Genomic DNA, 21,529 nt, shown 5'->3' on the forward strand with positions numbered 1-21,529 from the left:
CTATTACACTATGAACTGAAAAACAAGAAAGTCACTTGTAATGTGTAATGTTTATGCCATATCTCCAGCAATGCTGTGTGCACAGCTGATCATTAGTTAGAGGGAGGGAGGCATTAATGACTTCCGTGCTGTCACAGACTCTGAGTGTAAATCTTGTGATAATGAACCTGTGAGATTATGCTATTCCTCACTTCAAAACATATTGTGCAATGATGTGAAATTTGTATGTACAGTTTGTTTTACTATACACTATGATTATCATCAATGTGCCAACAGTCTTAGAGAGGACTGCAACAGCAACAGCAGTGTGGCTGGGTACACAACCGCAAACCCAAGGCACTGGACCTGGTTGTGTTGTTATGGTGGGACTTAAGTGAAGTGATGTGAATGTGAGATTGAACGGTCCATTTTAAACGGTTCACCAAACCAAACCGAGCTGTTTAGAAACTGTGTTCCTTTTAATAAAAGTATCAATGAATGCACTAATGCATTAAATATGACATCTTTCCAATGATCTATCAACTGCCCCTTATGGTCTCATATCGTGTATTAGAAATACATGTATGCAACGGAGACAGTGACACACAGGGCAGTGCGTGTGTGTGTGTGTGTGTGTGTGTGTGTGTGTGTGTCTTTGCGTGAGAAAGACATATAGCTGCTATGTGTGTGTGTGTGTCTTTGTGTGAGAAAGATATATAGCCGCAGTGTGTGTGTATGTGTGTGTGTGTGTGTGTCCTCACCTCTGTTCAGCATAGTGTATGGAGAGCAACACCCCTGAGTTGAGGCGCTCCTGTTTGACTGTGAACAGCAGGGTGAACTCAGCCCTCCCTCTCAGATGCTCAAACACCTGCTCCGCTACCTCAGCAGAGGCCTGCACACTCCTCCTCGAGTCTGAGAGAGAGAGAAGGAGAGAGGAGGGAGAGAGAGAGAGAGAGGGAGAGAGAGAGAGAGAGGGGAAAAAGACAGAAAGAGAGAGGGAGAAAGAAAGTGTGAGCTTAATTGAAACAGTAAATAGTCTTTAGACAGAAAAAAAAACTATTTACACCAAAAAGTACTGCTGTTCCTGCAAGCCAGAGAGAGACGGGGGTGCGGGGGTGAGACAGCGGTCGTTTTTTGTAGAGAGAGAAGAGGAGGGGAGTGAGAGAGAGAGAGGGGGTGACAGATGTGTCACTGACGGGTAAAGAAATGGAGGGAGAGGGAGAAAGATGGATAGGCAGGAAACAAGGAATGCAGAGATGAGAGAGAGTTGCGTAAAAGAAAAAGGGCGAGAAAGCAGAAGGAGGAGAAATAAAGAGTGAGACCATTACAGCAATAACCCTTTATCAATAACCTTCAAATGACCCTTGTAATCTTTCCAATGCTTTACCTAAAAAAGAAAAAACATTATCCTTTGTGTCGATCACAACGCACAACACACATTTACACAGGTCCTTGAGTTGTGTCAGTTCTGTCAGTTAAGAATAGTCATGTCACATACACGTGTTTTACAATCACCTTCACTGTCAAACTACACCTTTCAACCATCTGACACCTGAAGAGGCGACGCTGACATGACTGAAAGAGAGAAAAGGAGAAATACAGACAGACCGTAAGAGAGAGACAGAGAGAGAGAGAGAGAGAGAGAGAGAGAGAGAGAGAGAGAGAGAGAGAGAGAGAGAAAAGGAGAAAGACAGACAGACCGAGAGAGAGAGAGACAGAGAGAGAGAGAGAAAAGGAGAAAGACAGACAGACCGAGAGAGAGAGAGACAGAGAGAGAGAGAGAAAAGGAGAAAGACAGACAGACCGAGAGAGAGAGAGCTAGAGAAGGTGAAAGGGGGTAAGGGAGAGAGAGAATAAAAGAGAGCAGTATGAGTTAGATCGGAGGAAGAATGGGTGTTATGAGAGTGGGGTAGGAGAGTGGTGATAGAAAGGGAGAATAGGGGGGCAAAATAAAAAAATACAAATTGTGATGGAATAACATCATTTGTTTTTCTGTTCTTCTCCAAATTGAAAAAAAAAAAAGATTGTATGACTTTCAAAGCACACAACATTTTAATGGATATTAGGAGAACAGCCAACGAGGAATACCAACAACCGCGAGATACAACTCAGGGACAGACAATAAAAGATAAAAATAAAGAGTGATTATTATTATTTTCCTTATATATATATATATCTCACATAATAAAATAAAACACTTCATATAATAGCTATATTATATTATTATATATGTGTATCACACTGCTCCATATTGTGTGTATTCCATTGTTACACAGTCATGGCAAAAAAAAGCTTAAATTTGAATAAGAAAAAGCAAGAGAGATACAGAGTTAAGAGAAAGTATAGAGGAGAAGACAGAGAGGGGGTGAGAGAAGAGGGGGGCCAGAGAGAGGAGGGGGGGGGGGGTGAGAGAGAGGAGGGTTTTGACAGAGAAGCCTCTGATCTTTGCCTGGCTTTTGTTCTTACATCTCTGCTATTCTGTTCCCTCTCCTCTCCTATCTGTCTCTCTACCTCTGCCTCTCTCCCTCCCTCTGTTTCTTTCCATCTCTCTCACTCTCTGCTGCTCTCCTTCTCTCTTTTCCTCACCCTTGATTTATCCCTAACTCCACCTCTCTTTATCCCCCCTCTCTCTCCATCTTCCCCCTCTCTCTCTCTCTTTCTCTCTCTCTGCTCCTGCTCTCTTCCTCCTTCTCTCTTTTCTATCTCTTTTCCAAACCCTTGCTTTATCTTTAACTCCACCTCTCTTTCTTTCTTCCTCCCTCTCTCTCCCCCTCCCTCCCTCCTTCCCTCCCTCCTTCCCCTCTTTCTCTGGTGCTCAGTTGTCAGTGGTGCTTTAATGGACCCATCAATAAGTGATGAGCCTTCTCTGAAGTGATCACATCAAAGGGGTTCATTTTTAGCCAGCGGCCCACAGCCCAAGCTCAGGCCTGAGTTTGTGAGCAAGGCGCTGGGCAGAAACACAGGGAGCATGGACTCCACTCCGTACCAGAAACTGGGCACCCAGGAATAAGTAGTTTGATCTTGACTGCATGTGCAAAACACTGGACGGATAGGCAGATAGCACGGCCTTGACTGTATGCTAGAGGCTAGGAACTCAGGGTGCAGCAGGGCGTGACTCTACGTGTGAGGCTGGGCAGACCGACAGGGGTTTTGGCGAGAGTGCCACAGACTGCACCGAAAGACAGGTAGCATCAGTAGCAATGGTGGCTAGCAGCCCAGGCCTGGCTCTGTGTGCTAAGCTGGGCAGAGAGACAGCAACATGGGCCTGACTCATAGCATGACGTGACAGCAGGGGCAGACAGATAGTATGGCCTTGACTGTGCAAGAGACTGTGCTTGATGTACAAGAGACTGTGCTTGACTGTGCAAGAGACTGTGCTTGACTGTGCAAGAGACTGTGCTTGACTGTGAAAGAGACTGTGCTTGACTGTGCAAGAGATGGTGCTTGACTGTGCAAGAGACTGTGCTTGACTGTGCAAGAGACTGTGCTTGACTGTGAAAGAGACTGTGCTTGACTGTGCAAGAGACTGTGCTTGACTGTGAAAGAGACTATGCTTGACTGTGCAAGAGACTGTGCTTGACTGTCCAAGAGACTATGCTTGACTGTGCAAGAGACTGTGCTTGACTGTGCAAGAGACTGTGCTTGACTGTGCAAGAGACTGTGCTTGACTGTGAAAGAGACTGTGCTTGACTGTGCAAGAGACTGTGCTTGACTGTGCAAGAGACTGGGGAGATAGGCATGCAGCGGTGGCAGCCCAGGCTCAATGCTGCAGCAGACCAGTCTAAGCCCTCACAGACTCGATGGGCAGAGACCAGTCTTAGCCCTCACTGACTCAATGGGCAGCAGAGGCCAGTCTAACAGACCAGTCTAAGCCCTCACTGACTCGATGGGCAGAGACCAGTCTTAGCCCTCACTGACTCAATGGGCAGCAGAGGCCAGTCTAACAGACCAGTCTAAGCCCTCACCGACTTGATGGGCAGCAGCAGAGACCAGTCTGAGCCCTCACTGACTCGATGGGCAGCAGAGACCAGTCTAACTGGGCAGCAGAGGTGTTAGCATGGATCTCGACTTCTCTCCGCTCCTCCACTTTTTCTAGGCCAACCCCAGAGCGTTTGTGTGTTGTTTTGTGTGTGCATTTAAGTGTGTGTGTGTGTGTATGTGTGTGTGCTTGTCCGAATATACAACCACCACAGAGCAGAGAAGAAAGAGAGGAGGAAACACACAGGATAAGGGGGAGAGCCCCAACAAATACCGGTGTCTTTGTGTGTGTGTGTGTGTGTGTGTGTGTTTGTGTGTGTGCGTGAGTTTGTGTGTGTGCGTGAGTTTGTGTGTGTGCGTGAGTTTGTGTGTGATCGTGTGATTGTGTGTGTGTGTGTGTGTGTTTTTGTGTGTGTGTGTGTGTGTGTGTGTGTGTGTGTGTGTGTGTGTGTGTGTGTGTGTGTGTGTGTGTGTGTGTAATCCTATCTCTTGTGTGTTGCTGTGGGCTGACACTAGATGACTGTGGTGACTGCCACGCGCCGTGTGGCTCCTTGGGGAGGTGAGTCTGGAGCTCTGCTGTCAAAACATCAGGGCCGTCTGGCTCCAGGCTTTCAGCCCAGCCCAGGGAAACACACAACGAGAGCAGTACACACACACACATGCGCGCAAACATACATACGTACACACACACGGTTATAAACTGTTTCTTGCTTCATGATTATATGTCATGCCAATAAAGCCCACTGAATGTTACACACAGACACAGACACAGACACAGACACACACACAAACACACACACAGACACACACAGACACACACAGACACACACACACACACACACACACAAACATACACACACACACACACACACACACACACACACACACACACACACACACACACATTCTGTATCTGCACAGGCTGTTCCTCATATGAAAGAAATTATCAAAATCAACTAACCAGAGCAGCCAATCGTAGCGCGGAGGCAACAGAGCTGAACTGGTAACAGAAATTCAGAAACTGAACATCATGCAGAGAAGGACATCAATCCATGACAGCACAGCCCCAAGTGAAGGCAATTGAAGACGTAACCCCACAGACACACACAAACAGACACACAGACACACACAAACGCAAAACACACACACAGACACACACCTCTGTAAGCTATTTCTGCCCAATCAAAGACCTTAAAGGTAGAAGATAAATGGAGGAACCTTGAGATGCCAAAACAGCAACAGGAATGAAAAAAGGAAACGATAGCATGATCGATGGGATGAAAAAATGGGTAGGAAAAGATGAGAATTACAAACAAATGAAAGAAAGAAGGAAAGAAAGAAAGAAATATAGAAAGAAACACACAGACAGTGCTCTCTCGATCTTATTAAAGAGCAGGTTGGGGATCGGTGAGAAGCCCAGCATCCATCCAGGGCAGCCTCAGGGGGACTGGAAGCAGGAGCTCAGGAGGGCTGGGGGCTATTTCTGTCTGCCTTGGAGCCGGAGATTCACTGCCTCTCTGCCTGCCTTAGCAGAGCAAACATCTGGTACACACACACACACACACACACACACACACACACTCACACGCAAAAACGCACACGCACATGCACACACACACACACACACACTCACACGCAAAAACGCACACGCACATGCACACGCACACGCACACGCACACACACAGGCACTCACACTCAGACACACGCAGACACACACACACACACACACACACACACAGACACACACACAAACACATACACAGACATCCATCTTTAAATGACCAGCCGGCCGACAGGCCAAGCAATGACCAGATGCCTCAGCCCACTGCTGGCTAGGCCACTGAGGTCAGTGTGTGCGTATATAGATGTGTGTGTGTGTGTGTGTTTGTGTGTGTGTGTGTGTGTGTGTGTGTCTGTGTCTGCGCGTGTGTGGGTGTGTGTGTGTGTGTGTGTGTGTCTGCGTGTGTGTGTCTGCGTGTGTGGGTGTGTAAGTGTGTGTGTGTGTGTGTGTGTGTCTGCGTTTGTGGGTGTGTGGGTGTGTAAGTGTGTGTGTGTGTGGGTGTGTTAGTGTGTGTGTGTGTGTGTGTGTGTGTGTGCGTGTGTGCGTGTGTGCGTGCGTGCGTGTCTACTCCACTCTACTCCTACGTTCCTCTTCCCAGCCAGGATCTGACGATGATAGCTGATGCATCGACTCCCTGACATCTGGACAATGTCAAAACCAGTCTGTGTGTACAATGTTAGTCCCATCAGGCGAAAAGACAAACGTCTACTGAGATACGCACACATGCACATACACACACATACACACATATACGTACACACACACCCACACGTGGCGAAAGATTCATGACCAATTACAAAGCCACAACAAGCAAGACTCTCAGCTCCAATTAATATTGCATTAATCAGCTGGATTCAGTGTTTATTTATGTCCTTGTCTGCTAACTGTGTGTGTGGTCTGTGATGAGTCTCACTGAGTCAGTGTGTGTGTGAGTGTGTGTGTGTGTGTGTGTGTGTGTGTGTGTGTGTGTATGCTAACTGTGTGTGTGTTCTGTGATGAGTCTCACTGAGTCAGTGTGTGTGTGTGTGTGTGTGTGTGTGTGTGTGTGTTTGTGTATGCTAACTGTGTGTGTGTTCTGTGATGAGTATGTGTCTCACTGAGAAAGTGTGCAGCGGGAAATAGATCGTCTGTGCGACAGAAGCACATTACGTCAACTAGGCGTGTGTGTGTGTATAAGTGTATGTATGTTTGTGTGTGTGTGTGTGTGTGTGTGTGTGTGTGTGTGTGTGTGTGTGTGTGTGTGTGTGTGTGTGTGTGTGTGTGTGTATAAGTGTGTGTGTGTGTAAGTGTGTGTGTGTGTATGTTTGTGTGTGTATGTGTGCGTGAGAGAGAGAGAGAGGGAGAGAGAGAAATTCCCTTGAAGAAAATCCTACTCTAGTAAAGGTATACCATATCATCAGGATCCTGAAAGGAATCTCACCCACTCACTGGTAATGGAAACAGCCCCCAGGTATGGCAGGTGGTGGTTGACAAGTGTCTGTCTGAGTAAGGCAATGTGGACAGTATACCTGTGTGAATGTGAGTGTTTTTGCGTGTGCGTGTGTGTGTGTTTGTGTGTGAGAGAGAGAGAGAGTACGTGTATGAATATGTGTGTGTGTGTGTGTGTGTGTGTGTGTGTGTGTGTGTGTGTGTGTGTGTGTGTGTGTGTGTGTATGTGTGTGTGTGTGTGTGTGTGTGTGTGTGTGTGTGTGTGTGTGTGTGTGTGTGTGTGTGTGTGTGTGTGTAATTTCCCTCCATGGGGAACAACCCTCGTCCGGTAAAGGTCTACCATTTCATCAGGATAAGGCAAGGAATCTCACTCTCTCTGTCTCATTCTCTCTGACTGTCTCTCCCTGGTATAGTCTTTCTGTTTCTCTCTTTCTTTCTGTCTCTCCCTTATGCATGTCTTACACCCGCATCCATCTGTCTCCTGTCAGAGGAACCATGACTCATCAGCTCCCTCTCCTTTTCTCCCTCTCTCTCTTTCTGTGAGTTTGTGTGTGTGTGTGTGTGTGTGTGTGTGTGTGTGTGTGTGTGTGTGTTTGTGTATGTGTGTGTGTCTGAATGTGTGTGTGTGTGTGTGTGTGTGTGTGTGTGTGTGTGTGTGTGTGTGTGTGTGTGTGTGTGTGTGTGTGTGTGTGTGTGTGTGTGTGTGTGTCTGTCTATCTCCTTCTCCATCTCACTCTCAGCAGGTAGGCAGTCTGGAGACTCAGATGACCCGGTCTCACACAGCAGGCCAGAGGAACTATCCCACTCTCTTCCTCTCTATCTCTCTCTCCCACTCTCTTCCTCTCTCTCTCTCTCCCACTCTCTTCCTCTCTCTCTCTCCCACTCTCTCTCTCTCTCTCTCTCCCACTCTCTTCCTCTCTCTCTCTCCCACTCTCTTCCTCTCTCTCTCTTCCTCTCTATCCTCCTCCCACTCTTTTCCATCTCTGCCTGTATCTCTCTTCCATCTCTTTCCCCTCTCTTCTTCCTCTTCCTCTTCCTCTCTCTCTCTCTCTCTCTCTCCCACTCTGTCTCCCTTCCACTCTCTATCTCCCTTCCACACTCTCTCTCCCACACTCTCTTCCTCTCTCGCCCCCCCCCCCTTTCTCTCTCCCTCTCTGGCAGGGATGATCTCGGAGAGACTGGCCCCACAGCCCTGATAGAGCCAGCCTGTGGCAGTGTGACGGACAAACACACACCCAGACACCCAGAGCCACGCACACGCACAGACACACAGACATAAACACACACACACACACCCAGACACCAACAGTCACGCACACGCACAGAAACACACAGCCACACACACACACACACACAGAGACACACACAGACACCAACAGCCACGCACACACACAGACACACACAAACACGCAAACACACACATACACAAACAGACACCCAGACCCCCACAGCCCTACCTAGCCCTGTCTACAGGTATGGAGAACAGCCGTGGCATCTTAGCAGTGCATATCCCAGTGGGACCAATTCACATCCACACCCTTGTAGCCCATAGGAGCTTTTGACCAATTCCAGGGCTGGATATACTCACAGACGCACACACACACACACACACCACGCACACGCACACACACACACACACACACACACACACACACACACACACACACACACAAAGGGAGCTTTTGACCAGTTCCAGGGCTGGCTCCCTCACTTGATTCACTTACATTCACGGAGGGGCAAGAGAGAGATGCAGACAAATGGAGGTATGAGCGTCCTCACAACATTCTCCAAGTAATCCCACCACAATCCCATAATACCCCTCTGCAGGAGAGATCAATCAGATTTCTATGCCACCTGCCCCAATTAGGTAAGCTTCACTCGGACACGAGCTACTACAACAACAACATCATCCCCTCTACATGACCACGGACTACCAATCTATAGCCCTCTTTCTCCCTCTCTCCCTCTTTCTCTCTCTCTCTCTCTCTCTCTATCTGTGTGCATGTGTGCTGGTGTGTGTGAGTGAACGTATATTTATGGCAGTGTGTGTGTGAGAGTGAGTGAGTAGGTGAGTGTGTGTAAGTGAGTTAGTGTGTGTAAGTGAGTGAGTGTCTATTCATGCTTTACAGTCACATCCATACTGCTGAGCCCTTAGAGCCCAGCAGGCTGGTATTGGCTGGATTGCGCACATTGAAGAGAATGGCCTGGCCATATTTCAATATGATTACAAGCGTGGTGGTGATTGACAAGGGCTTATTGAGGGTCTAGCTTATGTTTGTCATCTCTACCGCCGATGGTATTGCCGTACTCCCCGTTTTGTTGATCCTTTTTCTCGTGGTAGATTAAGTTTCAGGCGTTCCTGTTGGTTCCCCACAGCCGGACTGGATGCGTTTCAAACAGATGTTTCCACATCTTTCCATCTAGGCTGGTTTGGATAATTATGTATTCCTTTACAGTAAATCACATCTGTATCTAGGAGTTCAATTGCAAGTACCCGATTTAGATTCGTGTAATACAGTATTTCTCAGGATCGAAGAAGCGATGACAGGACAGGCACACAGATTGGCAAGTCCAGCCAATAACATCCCAAACCAAAATCCGCTGAAATGGGAATGACATGACGTCAGTCAGCCTACCTTGAAACAGGTATGCTCTGCTGTCGTTGTGGAAGCCCTGAACTTGGAAAACTCCAGCAAACGTCTCTCCGAGCTTCAATTCGTCGAAGACATTAATACGCTGGGCAGGGTCGACCCCGAAAGCTGAAACTGTTGAGACATGGAATGAGTGATAGGGGCACCGCGGGCTGCTGTATCACGCGGCAAAATGTTTTGTAGCTCACTACTGTACCACGTAGTTAAACAGAGGCGCAAGGGCTACATTCATCATCATAAATAGCATAGGCATCTACGGGATTATATATCTCACGACTGCGAGACGTTTTTAAAACACACCAGTTAGAATCCTTGTGGATTTATCAAATCTAATGATGGAAATAGTTACTGTCACTTACCTGACAAGAGGCAAAAAGTACAAAGCGCAAAAGAAACTTTTAACGAGCCCATATTGAATGTAAATGGAAATAGAAAGGCTTAGTCCATGCTTGTCTGTCCCTCCTCGGAATATGAAACAGTGTTGAAATTGGCGTCAGCGAAACATCCACACGGGCGCCAAATTACGCATGATCAGATAATACTCCCAGCTTGTTTAGAACTTTGCAAAAACACACCGACGCGTCGAATCAATTAAAATACTCCATTCAATGTGGTGCGTTTGTAAATGCTCCGATAGTGATCCGCAGGGGCAGGTCAGGTGCATCATCCTAGTACCAGCGCGGCGAGCGAATGAGCGACGAGTCAAGCAGCTACCCGGGCTTGTAGGGTGCTAAGAGGGAGGAAGTCCAGCTCTTCTGCCGCCCCCATCTGGCTGTTTTCGGTACTTACTGGAATATGAATGAAATGATGAGATGGGAGGAAACGCATCAGAAATTATGCCAAGTTTTCTTGAAATCCACCTTTGAACTGAAAGTATTTACAAAGGCAATAATTACACCTACACACATTAAAGTCTTATGTGCATGGTCTACTATGCTTGAATCTAGACCTTGGGCAAAATAAACCAATAGAAAGAAAAAGAAAAGCACAAACCTTTAGCTCCCCCTTCTGGCTGTTGTATGAGAACAGTTATAACCGACAGGTTGACGACAGCAGTTAGACCACTGTTTGTTTTCTTTTATCCCACAGTATGTTCTGTCTTTGAGAATATATGTCTCATGCATTATTATTTTCATTGTACATAGTTCTCTTTTCAAGTGCACTTATTTCTCCGCCTCCTCTTGCTTAGTTTCCACTTATCATGCTACCTTCCTGTTCGGCAGGTGTATAGAAAAGAACATTTGTCTTCCTCACTCTTGCCACAAGCAATACAAATAAAAAAAGCAATTTGTTTTAATTCATCATCTAGATTGAACCCACATACCATTACACTGATACAGATGAAAGCAACACTGGTCTTTTGTTTGCACTGTCATCCATCAATTAGCTTACACCGAGGGCAAAACTAAATACTAGCTCTGTAAATGGGAAACAAACATAGTGGTGTGCACCAACTTACTGTAAATCCAAAGCTTGGTAAAGCAGTGATTGGTGGGACATCACTACCTCATCTACAGTCCTACATGTTGAAGTTTTAGCTGAGCTGTGTTTAAGTATTTGCAATAAAAAACTGCAATATTATGTTGATTGTCACATATATATATATATTTGTAGGGATAGGTGCGCTCTACTTCCAAAATAAAGGCGATTGTGGGTGCGAGTAAAAAATTGTTAACTTAAGTAAAAACATTTTTTTAAAAAAACGCACTCTCAAGTTTTTCTCCTTGCTATTTAATTTAGACATGTATATACAGTATATATATACACACACCTTGCTTTTTTATTTCATCACCCATACACTTTAACACTCAAATAAATAAAAGCAAGTATTACTTCTGCATATGACAAAAGAAGTTTGCCATAACAAAATTTAGAAATTAATCAAACTGATTGTGAACGTTAATTTTATGGTGTGCGCATGCAGTGTCCCCAGGTGTCAAATGGCAGGTGATTAAGGAAAAAGTAACTATATACAACCAAAATACATTAAAAAAAGTCCTACTGATTGTAAACAATATGATTAATTCAGTGACTTGCTCCATAATACAGTATATAATTGTCATTATCCTCTATGGTATATCTCACTAGACTTTCTGAACCAAACTGTTGGGACAGCCTAACCATATAATAAGGTCTAAAAATCCAGCTACCAGTCAAATTACAGCATTAATAGAAGCAGCAGTTATAAATTACTGTTAAACCTCTGTGCAAAATGGATCATCATAAATAGACCTATGATGAGTTTGCATACAATGTTAAGACATTATAGTTTAAAAATCTAAATTGAGAACTAAAAGACAAGCAATTCAGTACCTTCTTCGCACCAGATCACAGATTTGTATGAGTGTGTCAAGTTCTTATGAATCTCACACAACAGTGGTTCTCAAACTGTGGTAAGTGTACCACTGGTGGTACGCGGCCCCCTTTTGGTGGTACTCAGACAGTTTTCCATTTTTAATGACTAGGATATTAATCATTAAATATATATGAAAAATCATTAAAACAACTAGATCCCTATAAGTTAAGTTTGTTATTTATCTGAGCCATGCTCATTCTCCTGATCAGGCATTACAGTGAGGTAATAACACTTAGTTCCTATCGCGCGGCATGCTACCGAAGGTCAATGATAGTTACAATGGTGGTACTTTGAAAGCCAAAAATGTTCTGAGGTGGTACTCACGGTGAAACGTTTGAGAACCACTGCCTTACAACATTCAATTGTTGCCAGATATTTCTCCTTGTGAAGTAGGTTGTTGAGCAGCAGAGGCAGTAACCAGGATAGGTAGTTTCAATAAGCCCCAAAAGGGTTTCAGATTTTATTAAGCTGCCGGCAGGTGACAGACAGACGAACTTTAACATTTAACACTAACAAGATTCACAAAAAACAAACAAACAAACAAACAAGCAAAAAGATCCTTAATCCTACTGACTTGCAATAATACCTTTGTTAGCCAAAAGCAACAGGCATCCTCTCACATCAGAGGTCCCAACTTCACTCCCCTGCCATTCCCTGAATGCAGGTTATATTACGTATAACTCCTCCTCCCAGGAGTTAACCATTATGCATAAATAAATTACTTTAACAGACATCAATATTCACTATTAAACCTGTATTGCGCATACCAGGGCCGGAGCGGGGCCACTTTTCAGCCCGGGAATTTCAGGCCCAAGACCGGCCCACTTTTTCCATGGTAGTGGAAATAGGATAAATGAAGCAACAGTTCAGCTCTTACTATCCTGTAGTTCCTGTAGTTTTTTTTTTTTATACCATGGTTCAGCAAATAATGTTAAATATTAATCCACTTAAGCTGAGAAGTTAACAAAAAATAATATTCCACTATTCCACAAGGATAGGTTGATAAATTAAAAAAAGCAGAAATAAATAAATAAAGCATTTGAAACGTATCAGCAAAGAGGCATATTGAACTAATGTTTACAGTTCAACTCACAGTACAGTATACAGTTACATTGCGAATAGCACCAACAGCATCAGTAACCGCCTAAGCAGTGCACTGGTTTCAGGCACTTTATCTATAACTGTGTCGTTGCTTATAGACGTGAGTATTTCCTTCTCTGTGCACATTAACATGAAAGCCTCCAAGTTGTCCTGACTCAATGAACTTTGTACCATATTCTTCACAAATGTTAAGGTTGAGAAGCTTCTTTCACATGCAACCTGTGTGATGGACAAAGTCAACAGACACGTATGCTAGCCCAGTAGGCCCGTATACATGTGTCAATTTAACCCACCCAAATCGCGTTTAAGCCGGTTAAAGCTCGTAACTCGCTTATAATTGCCTCATGTAGCTCACGCCTAAATTTAACCCGCTCATTTTTCCGCTGATATCTGAGCCTTTCGAGAGAGGCGGCCTACGCCGATCGATGAGCTCAAACAAGGCGGGTCAATCAAGGCCGATGTAACATGGGGCTAGTGGGGACAGGGAAGCCACTCATAGGGAGTGTTATGAGCGTGCGTGCCTATGTGGCAGTATACCAGCACTTCTGAGCAGGCTACAGACCGTAAATGTAAATATCAGCAGTAATTAATCAACTGTACTGATATCAAATGTTTTACTAACATGCCATTCTCAAATTAAAGCCAGTGACATCAGTATTTTGGTGGAGTTAGCGTAAATACCGACAGTTAGCATACCTAGCTAGGTAGCATTACCATTGGATCTGAATGGCAGTTATAGCTAGCTGGCTACACCCAGGCGGGCTTTTTTGCCAGCCCAACGAAGGACTTTTTACGCGGCACTTTTCACTTGACGAGCAAGGGCAATCAGTATCGGCTTCGGAAGCTGCCTGTAAGTGCTATTTACATATTGATGTTCAGATATAGACATTATATCATTTAGATTCATATTAAGCTATTGTTAATTATAGTGACAGCATATTTGTATTTATAGTTCACATTTAAGTAAAAAATACGTTTCAGTGCTCATGCATTGCATTGCTTGGAGGCTCGGGCATTAATGAATCAACTGTCACATTTGTTGCACTGGTCAGAATTCAGTAAAAAACGGAGCAAACACAGTGTTTCTACCGTTGTTGAAACACACATAGGCGGAGATCCCGGGGGGGACGTGTCCCCCCCCTACCATAAAGTTGTCCCCCCCTCAACAAACATAGGGAAAAATAATAATAATATATTTGAATATAGTAATATGAAATAAACGCACGACGACACAAGCGGTGCTTATTATAAACGTAAAACAATTTGCTTTTTTTCCCCGAAGTGGTTGGTTCACATATACGGCAAGCACCGTGTTTTAGTCATTCTGCCCAGTACGGTCAGGTTGTGAGATTGTTTCTTCCTCTCTCCCCCTCCCGCTATGATACACGATATGTAAAGATATTTACCTCCTTCTCGAACGTAGTAACAACATGTAAGAAGAAGTTTTTTTTTTAACTGAAGGTAAATTAATATCATTTTTTCGTGGGGTAAATAACCAATACTGGTATTGGCTACATGATGTGAGAGTGGTACAGTGGCTAGAGAGGTCGATTGTCAATGAGATGGTTGCTAGTTCAATTCCCAGTCAAAGCGTCCTTAAGCTGTTTTAGAACTTATTTTGAGAATCAAGTTCTCTTGAACTTTGGACATTATTTGTCTGTGAGTAGATATTTCGTGTTATTTCATTTAATGCCGTTTAGATCATTCAAAAATCACTTTGAATTTCTGTTTGTTATGTGATAAGATAATTCGGTATTTAGCAGTTTATGCTAGCTCTCGTGAAAGCTATTTTTTCATGTCCCCCCCCCCCCGAATAACTCTCTGATATGTTACCATGTATTGTCCCCCCCTAGAATGACATGGGATCTCCGCCCTTGGAAACACATACACACCTAGACTTGTTTTCTTTCCGTCTGAGAGTGGTTATTCAAAAACATTGTTAAGAACTATCTACTGATAGAAAGAAGGGAACTTTTAGCCACTACACTGCCTGTGCACGATGCGGATCCACGTTGATGTTGTTAGTAAACAAACAAGGTGAGTGCACATCTCCGTCGTCTTTGCGCATGCCCAAGCCAAGGTAAAAGGCTTAAATTTCGGTCCATGTATACACTTACCAACAAGAGCCGTTTACCTTAAAAATGTTCACACCTACTCGCGAAGACGATTCCGTGCTTTGGGTTAAATTGGGTGGGTTAAATTGACACATGTATCCGGGGCTACTGACATGATAAGCATCAGTGAGGAGGTTGGAAAGTTTTTAGGGTCAAGACAAGCGCAACCTGAGGCAAGTTTTGCATTTGCTGAAAACCTCCTATCCATGCTACCTGCCACAATGTCGAGAGAAACAGGACATTTACCTCAAAGGCAGCATCAGATGAGGCAACTAAAATCTCCCCTGGCATTCTTTTCTTTCATCAAGTACTGTCATTAACTGCTCTTTCTTACATTAAATAACTTGGTAACACTTTATAATAACTACACACAATTAATAATGTATTAAGCATTTGTTACCTATTAGGTAATGGTTTGTTCACCATTAGTTATTTTTTGTTCATACATAATAAATCATTTGCAAAGCATTTGTTGACACAATTATAAATGGTTTGTTCAAAGTAAATAAGCCTACAAAAATGTTTGTACATACATGAATTATACTTATTTAATAACAAAACAACCATTTATAAATCAAATCGTGTTCCCATTATAAACCAGTTGCAAACTATAACTAAATGCTTTATTCATCATTTGTAAAGCATTGCTTCTCATCAATAAAGCATTTGTACACACACTCATAAATGGTTTGTTCATAGTAAATAAGGCTGTCATAAATTATGTTTATAAATAGAAGTTTGACACTTAGTATTGCGAAAAACCATTTTTAAATTACATAATTGTCCCTTTATAAACTATTTGCAAACTATTAGTCATTTCTTTGTTGATCATTTGCAAAGCATAGTTCCTGCATTCATTCTAATCAGTAAAGCATTTGAAAATACAGTTAGTAAATGGTATGTCCATAGAAAGCAAGCCCATGTAAAACGTTTATTTATTATGAACAAACCATTTATGAGTGTGTGTACATATGTTTTATTGATGAGACCTAACATAGGAGCAATGCTTTACAAATGATGAATAAAGCATTAAGTAATAGTTTGCAACTGGTTTATAATGGGAATGTGATTTAATTTATAAATGGTTATATGGTTTATAAATGGTTATTTTGTTATTAATAAAGTATAAGTTATGTATTTACAAAACATTTTTTTTAGCTTATTTACTATGAACAAACCATTTATAATTGTGTGAACAAATGCTTTACTAATGATTAATTATGTATGAATAATAAATAACTAATGGTGAACAAACCGTTACCGAATAGGTAACAAATGCTTAATAGATGATGAATTGTGTGTAGTTATTATAAAGTGTTACCAAATAATAATATATTAATACCTGCACTCAGTGTATCAGCAACCGTTATTGCAATGCTGTTACATTACTATACCACAAGGTGGCACTCTAAGACCACAAATGGCCTGGCAGTCTGAAATCTAAGCTACCAGCAATATCAAAACAAATGGATCTCCGTATTAGCGTCTTAGACAGGCTAGAACAAGTCTACGAGAAATGACTAGTTATAGCAGCTAGTGCTTGTAAACATTAATATAAAGAAAGTCAAGCTAGCAGGAACATGAATTTAAATACTCTGACTGGAGATGGCGTTACTATCCCCCACCCGAATTCAGTGCAGGACTGGGAGGATAACATGACGACGTGGGCCCAACATAACTTACAGCGAGATTTGCGCTTATTTCGTGGACTCCATAGCAACCGACGGGAAAGCAATGGACAATCTGAAAGTCTCCAAGGCTAATCAAAATATTCATATTGTTTATTAGTATAGCGCATTTTTACAGTACATTTCTGCACTTATTTGACTTACAATTGGCAAACTCATTTCATAAGCATGGTTGAAATGTAACTGTGATTACAGCACTTATTCATGGCATATGCAAAACGCATGAATTTTACTCTATACAACTCTCTCTCTGAATTCATAGTTCGGGAGATATTTCTATTTTATCGTTTGCGTTTGGATTACTATTCCCTGTCTGTTAGATGACTGTACAACTCTAGACATTACTTTGAAACGTAATATAAAGAAGCTTATATAAACGAATAGATAAAATCAATCACTGTCTTAAGATTACCTGAGCAAAAGTCTGTATCTGTTCACCAAGAAGAATTTGAATGCGGACCTCCTTATCGTATCCAACGCTATTCTGAACTTTGAGTGAAGGCAGGATAGTTTTAATACCGCTAATATTGTTTGTGACGTAATTTGTGACGTCATTTCGGTGCTACGGGAAACGATAAGCCATAAGTGCCTACGGGAATTGGTAAAATACAAATATCTCGCGAACTATGAATTCAAAAATATTCAAAATCAAGGATGCACAGGTTCATGACATGCGTAAGCTACATGCGAAATCTCATAACTAACGTAACTACCGTCAGGGAGATACGCCCTAGACGGACAGACTGACACACAGAGATTCCTGGATTTATAGATAGATGCTAGCATGATACATCTGTGACGGTCACTGACTAAATGCATCCCAAGTCCGCAATCCCAAATAGGCTACTTAACTTACTTTAAAACACTTGTGGTAGTGAGGGTTGAAGTTGCGCCAGGTGACCACTACCATGTCAGACAGAGTGAAATACATTTTGGAATAGTAGATATAATGAACTAAAACAGTCAGTCAGAAATGCGTTAAAAAAAGGTATACATGTATATTATTTCAGTTCACAATGATCACATAGAGCCTTATGTATACCTAGCACACAGACAGTTTAGGGTGGCTTCAAATCTTCGTGAAAAAAGGGCCTTTTCGTTGCTAATCAACTGAAACAAGTCTTCAGCGGCACAGGGGAATCAATGCATGCAACAAATCAGACAGCATTCATTTATGTTACACAGCTAACAATGCCTTAGTTCCACTGTACTCCAACCACGCAAACTGTAACTGTTCCAACCAGCTTTTACAAAAAGTCCTTTGTTGGACATGGGAGGTGGGTATTTCTTTTCAGACCATCCTGAGCGTTCATTCTAATGTCACTGAAGCTGCTAGCACCATGGTTAGCACCCTCAGTTATGGTGCAGGGTTGCCTACCTTTACCCAGGGGCAGGGCGGACGAACGGGCAAACCGGGCAGTTGCCCAGGGCCTCGGCCACCAGGGGGGCCTCGTCGTATTTCCGATTTAAAAAAAAAAAATTGCTAATTAAAATAAACCACTTGTCATTGCAAAATAATGACAATTTATAATAAGCATGAAAAACGATTATTTTCTTTTCAGTATCGTCTTAAAATGTATCTTACAAATTATTCCAGGTCACGTGACTTTTCTGTCACTGACAATTTTTCGTGTGGTGACGTGTGTGATTGCAAAGTTAAGCGTGAAACGTTTTTAAGTGGCAGCGAGAAAAGAAAGAGGAAAGGGCAGGATGAGAAGTTCAGGGAGAAATTACCTAAGATAACACACAATTTCCAATCAAGGAATTCGTCCCTGGAAGTGGAAAGAAATATCTGATAATGTGTTGAGTTCATCTGATAATGTTTCAAGCCAAGTTTAGCGATTGCTAGCAGCAGCAGCAGACAAACAGCTTGTAGTGACACCAACTAGCTCTGCCTGCTTTGCTTCTACAAACGGTGAGCCATCAGTTACCACAGCTGCCCATATCCGAGACACTGTCACACCCGCACTGCATCAGCTGGCTGATAACGACAGCAGTGATCTCAACAATGTGAGTAACATCAATGGTGGTGATGCAGTGATTAGTAAAGACCCCTATGGGTGACAAATTAACAGATAGAGAGAGAATTTAAATGGTTAAAACAGGACTACTACAGCAGTCAAAATGAGAATATATATGCAATCAGAATGCGAACACGTCTTTCGAAAACAAATATCTGTCGAATATCGAACGTCCGGCTAACTTATTACCGCTAGACATTTTTATGAACTTCACATTTGCAGTAGGCTACAATTCTCCTTTGCCTTGAATCTTTAGAAAAACTCTTTAGCACATCTTATCCACCCCTAAAATTCCCCATATTCAAGAGTTTTGAAGAAGTAGACATGGTATTGAGGCAAGTGTGAAAATGATAGGGTCCGGCTGCGTCCTGCAAGACGGGGGCGTGTATTTTAGGAGGCGTGTCTTGTAAGGAGGGCGTGTATTTAGTCGGCCCTGATTGGTCTGATTCACAACGGCGTCTGGCGTCACACATAGCCTCGTGCAGAGCCATAATCTATTTGACATTAGCGGCTCTGATCTCTTCTCTTGTCGAATCTACTCCGGAGATTTTACGAACTGGTCAACAGCAGTTAGGTAGCAGACAGCATAAAGATAGCATATTGCCTCGATTGATTTGGTAAGTGGACTGCATTATCAGTCAGAGATCGTATACTGTCATTGTTCTTGGTGTAGTTCTACTTTAAATTTTCATGTACACTCAGCGTAATAATGAGTCGTCAATCCAACCACAAATTGGCTGCATTTTTGGGATGTCTCTGCTAACTTTTCCTTTAAATGTTGATATTGCTAAAGCTTAACAGTTGTTGCTTTTCATGTTACCTATTTAATTGTTAAGTACCGCGTTTGATGCCGTGTTTGTTTTGTCGCAATATACTCTCACTGGTTTGTATTGATTTGTTTATCATCATTTCGCCGTGTTACCGATTTGAAGTTGTCATCCCATGGCTACGTGGTTAGCCGCTAACTAGTAGGAGCGGGAAAGGATCTGCACACTGCTTGCAAAGGACTTAATTAGATCAAAGATGCCTGAGGAAGATCTGTCTGTTTGTGTGAGCCATGTTACAGCATCTATGTCACACCCGCGCTTACATTGTATACACTTGCATTTATCTATAGGGTTGGTTTAGTTAATAACACATTGGATGCCTAAGAGCTGACTTAAACTGTAAATCTGGTTGAATTGTTTGTGCAGCAGAAATTACTTTTTGTCTTTTCAGATCCATCCAACAGTTTGCAAACATGGATCTCTGATGCAGCCAGTGCGGTTGGGAGATTCTTACGGGTGCCAAGTTTGTAGAAAAGTTGGCGATTACCCAGCCCTGGTTGCACATGTTCAAACACATGACAGAGCAGCCATATCTCACAATGGTAATTGAAAGTTTAATGCATGTCACTAATGTTTTATATTATATGTTCTTTATGCTTTTATCAAACTCATAACATATCAATTAGCTTGTGATGTAGTGAACAAGGAATACTAACAGTTAATATTTTCTAATTTACTTTTCTGTTCCTTTTTGGAAGGATACGATCTATAGGTGCCACCACAACTGTGCCAACACAAGATCTCCACACTACCACTGTGTGTGCTCAACCAATACTGGCAGCAAAACTTCATGCATAAAGCACCTGCAGACCTGCCCTGGCATGAGGACACCACCTCCATCTCAAGGCCTCAGCACGCCGAGCCCAATGCCAGCCACGCACCCGCCACCTCCATCTCAAGGCCTCAGCACGCCGAGCCCAATGCCAGCCACGCACCCGCCACCTCCATCTCAAGGCCTCAGCACGCCGAGCCCAATGCCAGCCACGCACCCGCCACCTCCATCTCAAGGTTCTGTCATTTCACCCAAGAAGGACACCAGATGGTGAATGGACTCCTGGCACCGGTGTTCCGGGTAACACGGAAGCGGAAGGTTTTGACCAATTCAATTCAATTCAATTCAATTTTATTTGTATAGCGCCATAACAATACAATTGCCTCTCGGCGCTTAACAGAGCCCAGAGCCTGAACCCCCTTAGTGCATGCACAACGGCAACAGGGGCAAGAAAAAACTCCCTGTTAGGCAGGAAGAAACCTTGAGCAGAACCACGGCACATAAGGGGGGACCCATCTGCTTGAGGTCGGCTGGGTGGAGACAGGAAGGTGGGACGGGGGGAAGGGGGGAAGGGGAAGGGTAGTGTGGCAGAAGGGGAAAGGAAGCAACAGGGGCAATACACAGCCAGCATTTGGTCACTGGACATATGTGTACGTACATCTGGTGGTAAATACATGATACAGACAAGACCAGATTACTGTGGCAATAGGGTTATTGTTACAGGGGTAGGGGATGTAGGGACAGAGAAACATTTCGGTGGAGGCAATAATGTATATTGTACATAAATGCTAGCATAGGGTATTGGGTAGAGTAGGTGTACGGCAATGCAGTGGGTGCGGTTGGCCGAGGGTTTCTCTAGGTAGACCAGGTAGAGAGACTACGTGCAGAGTGGTGGGGGTGGGGAGGGAAAGTTCCACATCCATCAGCGATTGGAACACGCCTGGCTCCGGGGAGGCAGTGGACCTTGCAGGGGCCGCTTGTTAAAGGGGGGGGTGTGGACATCTCGGACCATGGAGCTGCCGATGACCAGGGTGGGGGTCGTCACATCCAGCG

At 43.5% G+C, this 21,529-nt stretch overlaps 1 protein-coding gene across 1 annotated transcript in view; it reads right to left on the reverse strand.

Annotated features, from left to right (window-relative positions):
• The window catches only part of nell2b (neural EGFL like 2b), a gene marked incomplete at both ends in the record, with an annotated part of 85,164 nt that overhangs the window by 58,499 nt on the left and 5,136 nt on the right, over positions 1 to 21,529 (reverse strand). Inside the window, 2 exons of the mRNA XM_080851732.1 lie at positions 741 to 891; positions 9,583 to 9,711. Coding sequence (XP_080707858.1) covers positions 741 to 891; positions 9,583 to 9,711 — 280 coding nt within the window. The remainder of the gene's footprint in view (positions 1 to 740; positions 892 to 9,582; positions 9,712 to 21,529) is intronic.

This window comes from Sprattus sprattus (assembly GCF_963457725.1).
Source record: "Sprattus sprattus genome assembly, chromosome: 14".
In the NCBI taxonomy this organism is placed as follows: domain Eukaryota; kingdom Metazoa; phylum Chordata; class Actinopteri; order Clupeiformes; family Clupeidae; genus Sprattus; species Sprattus sprattus.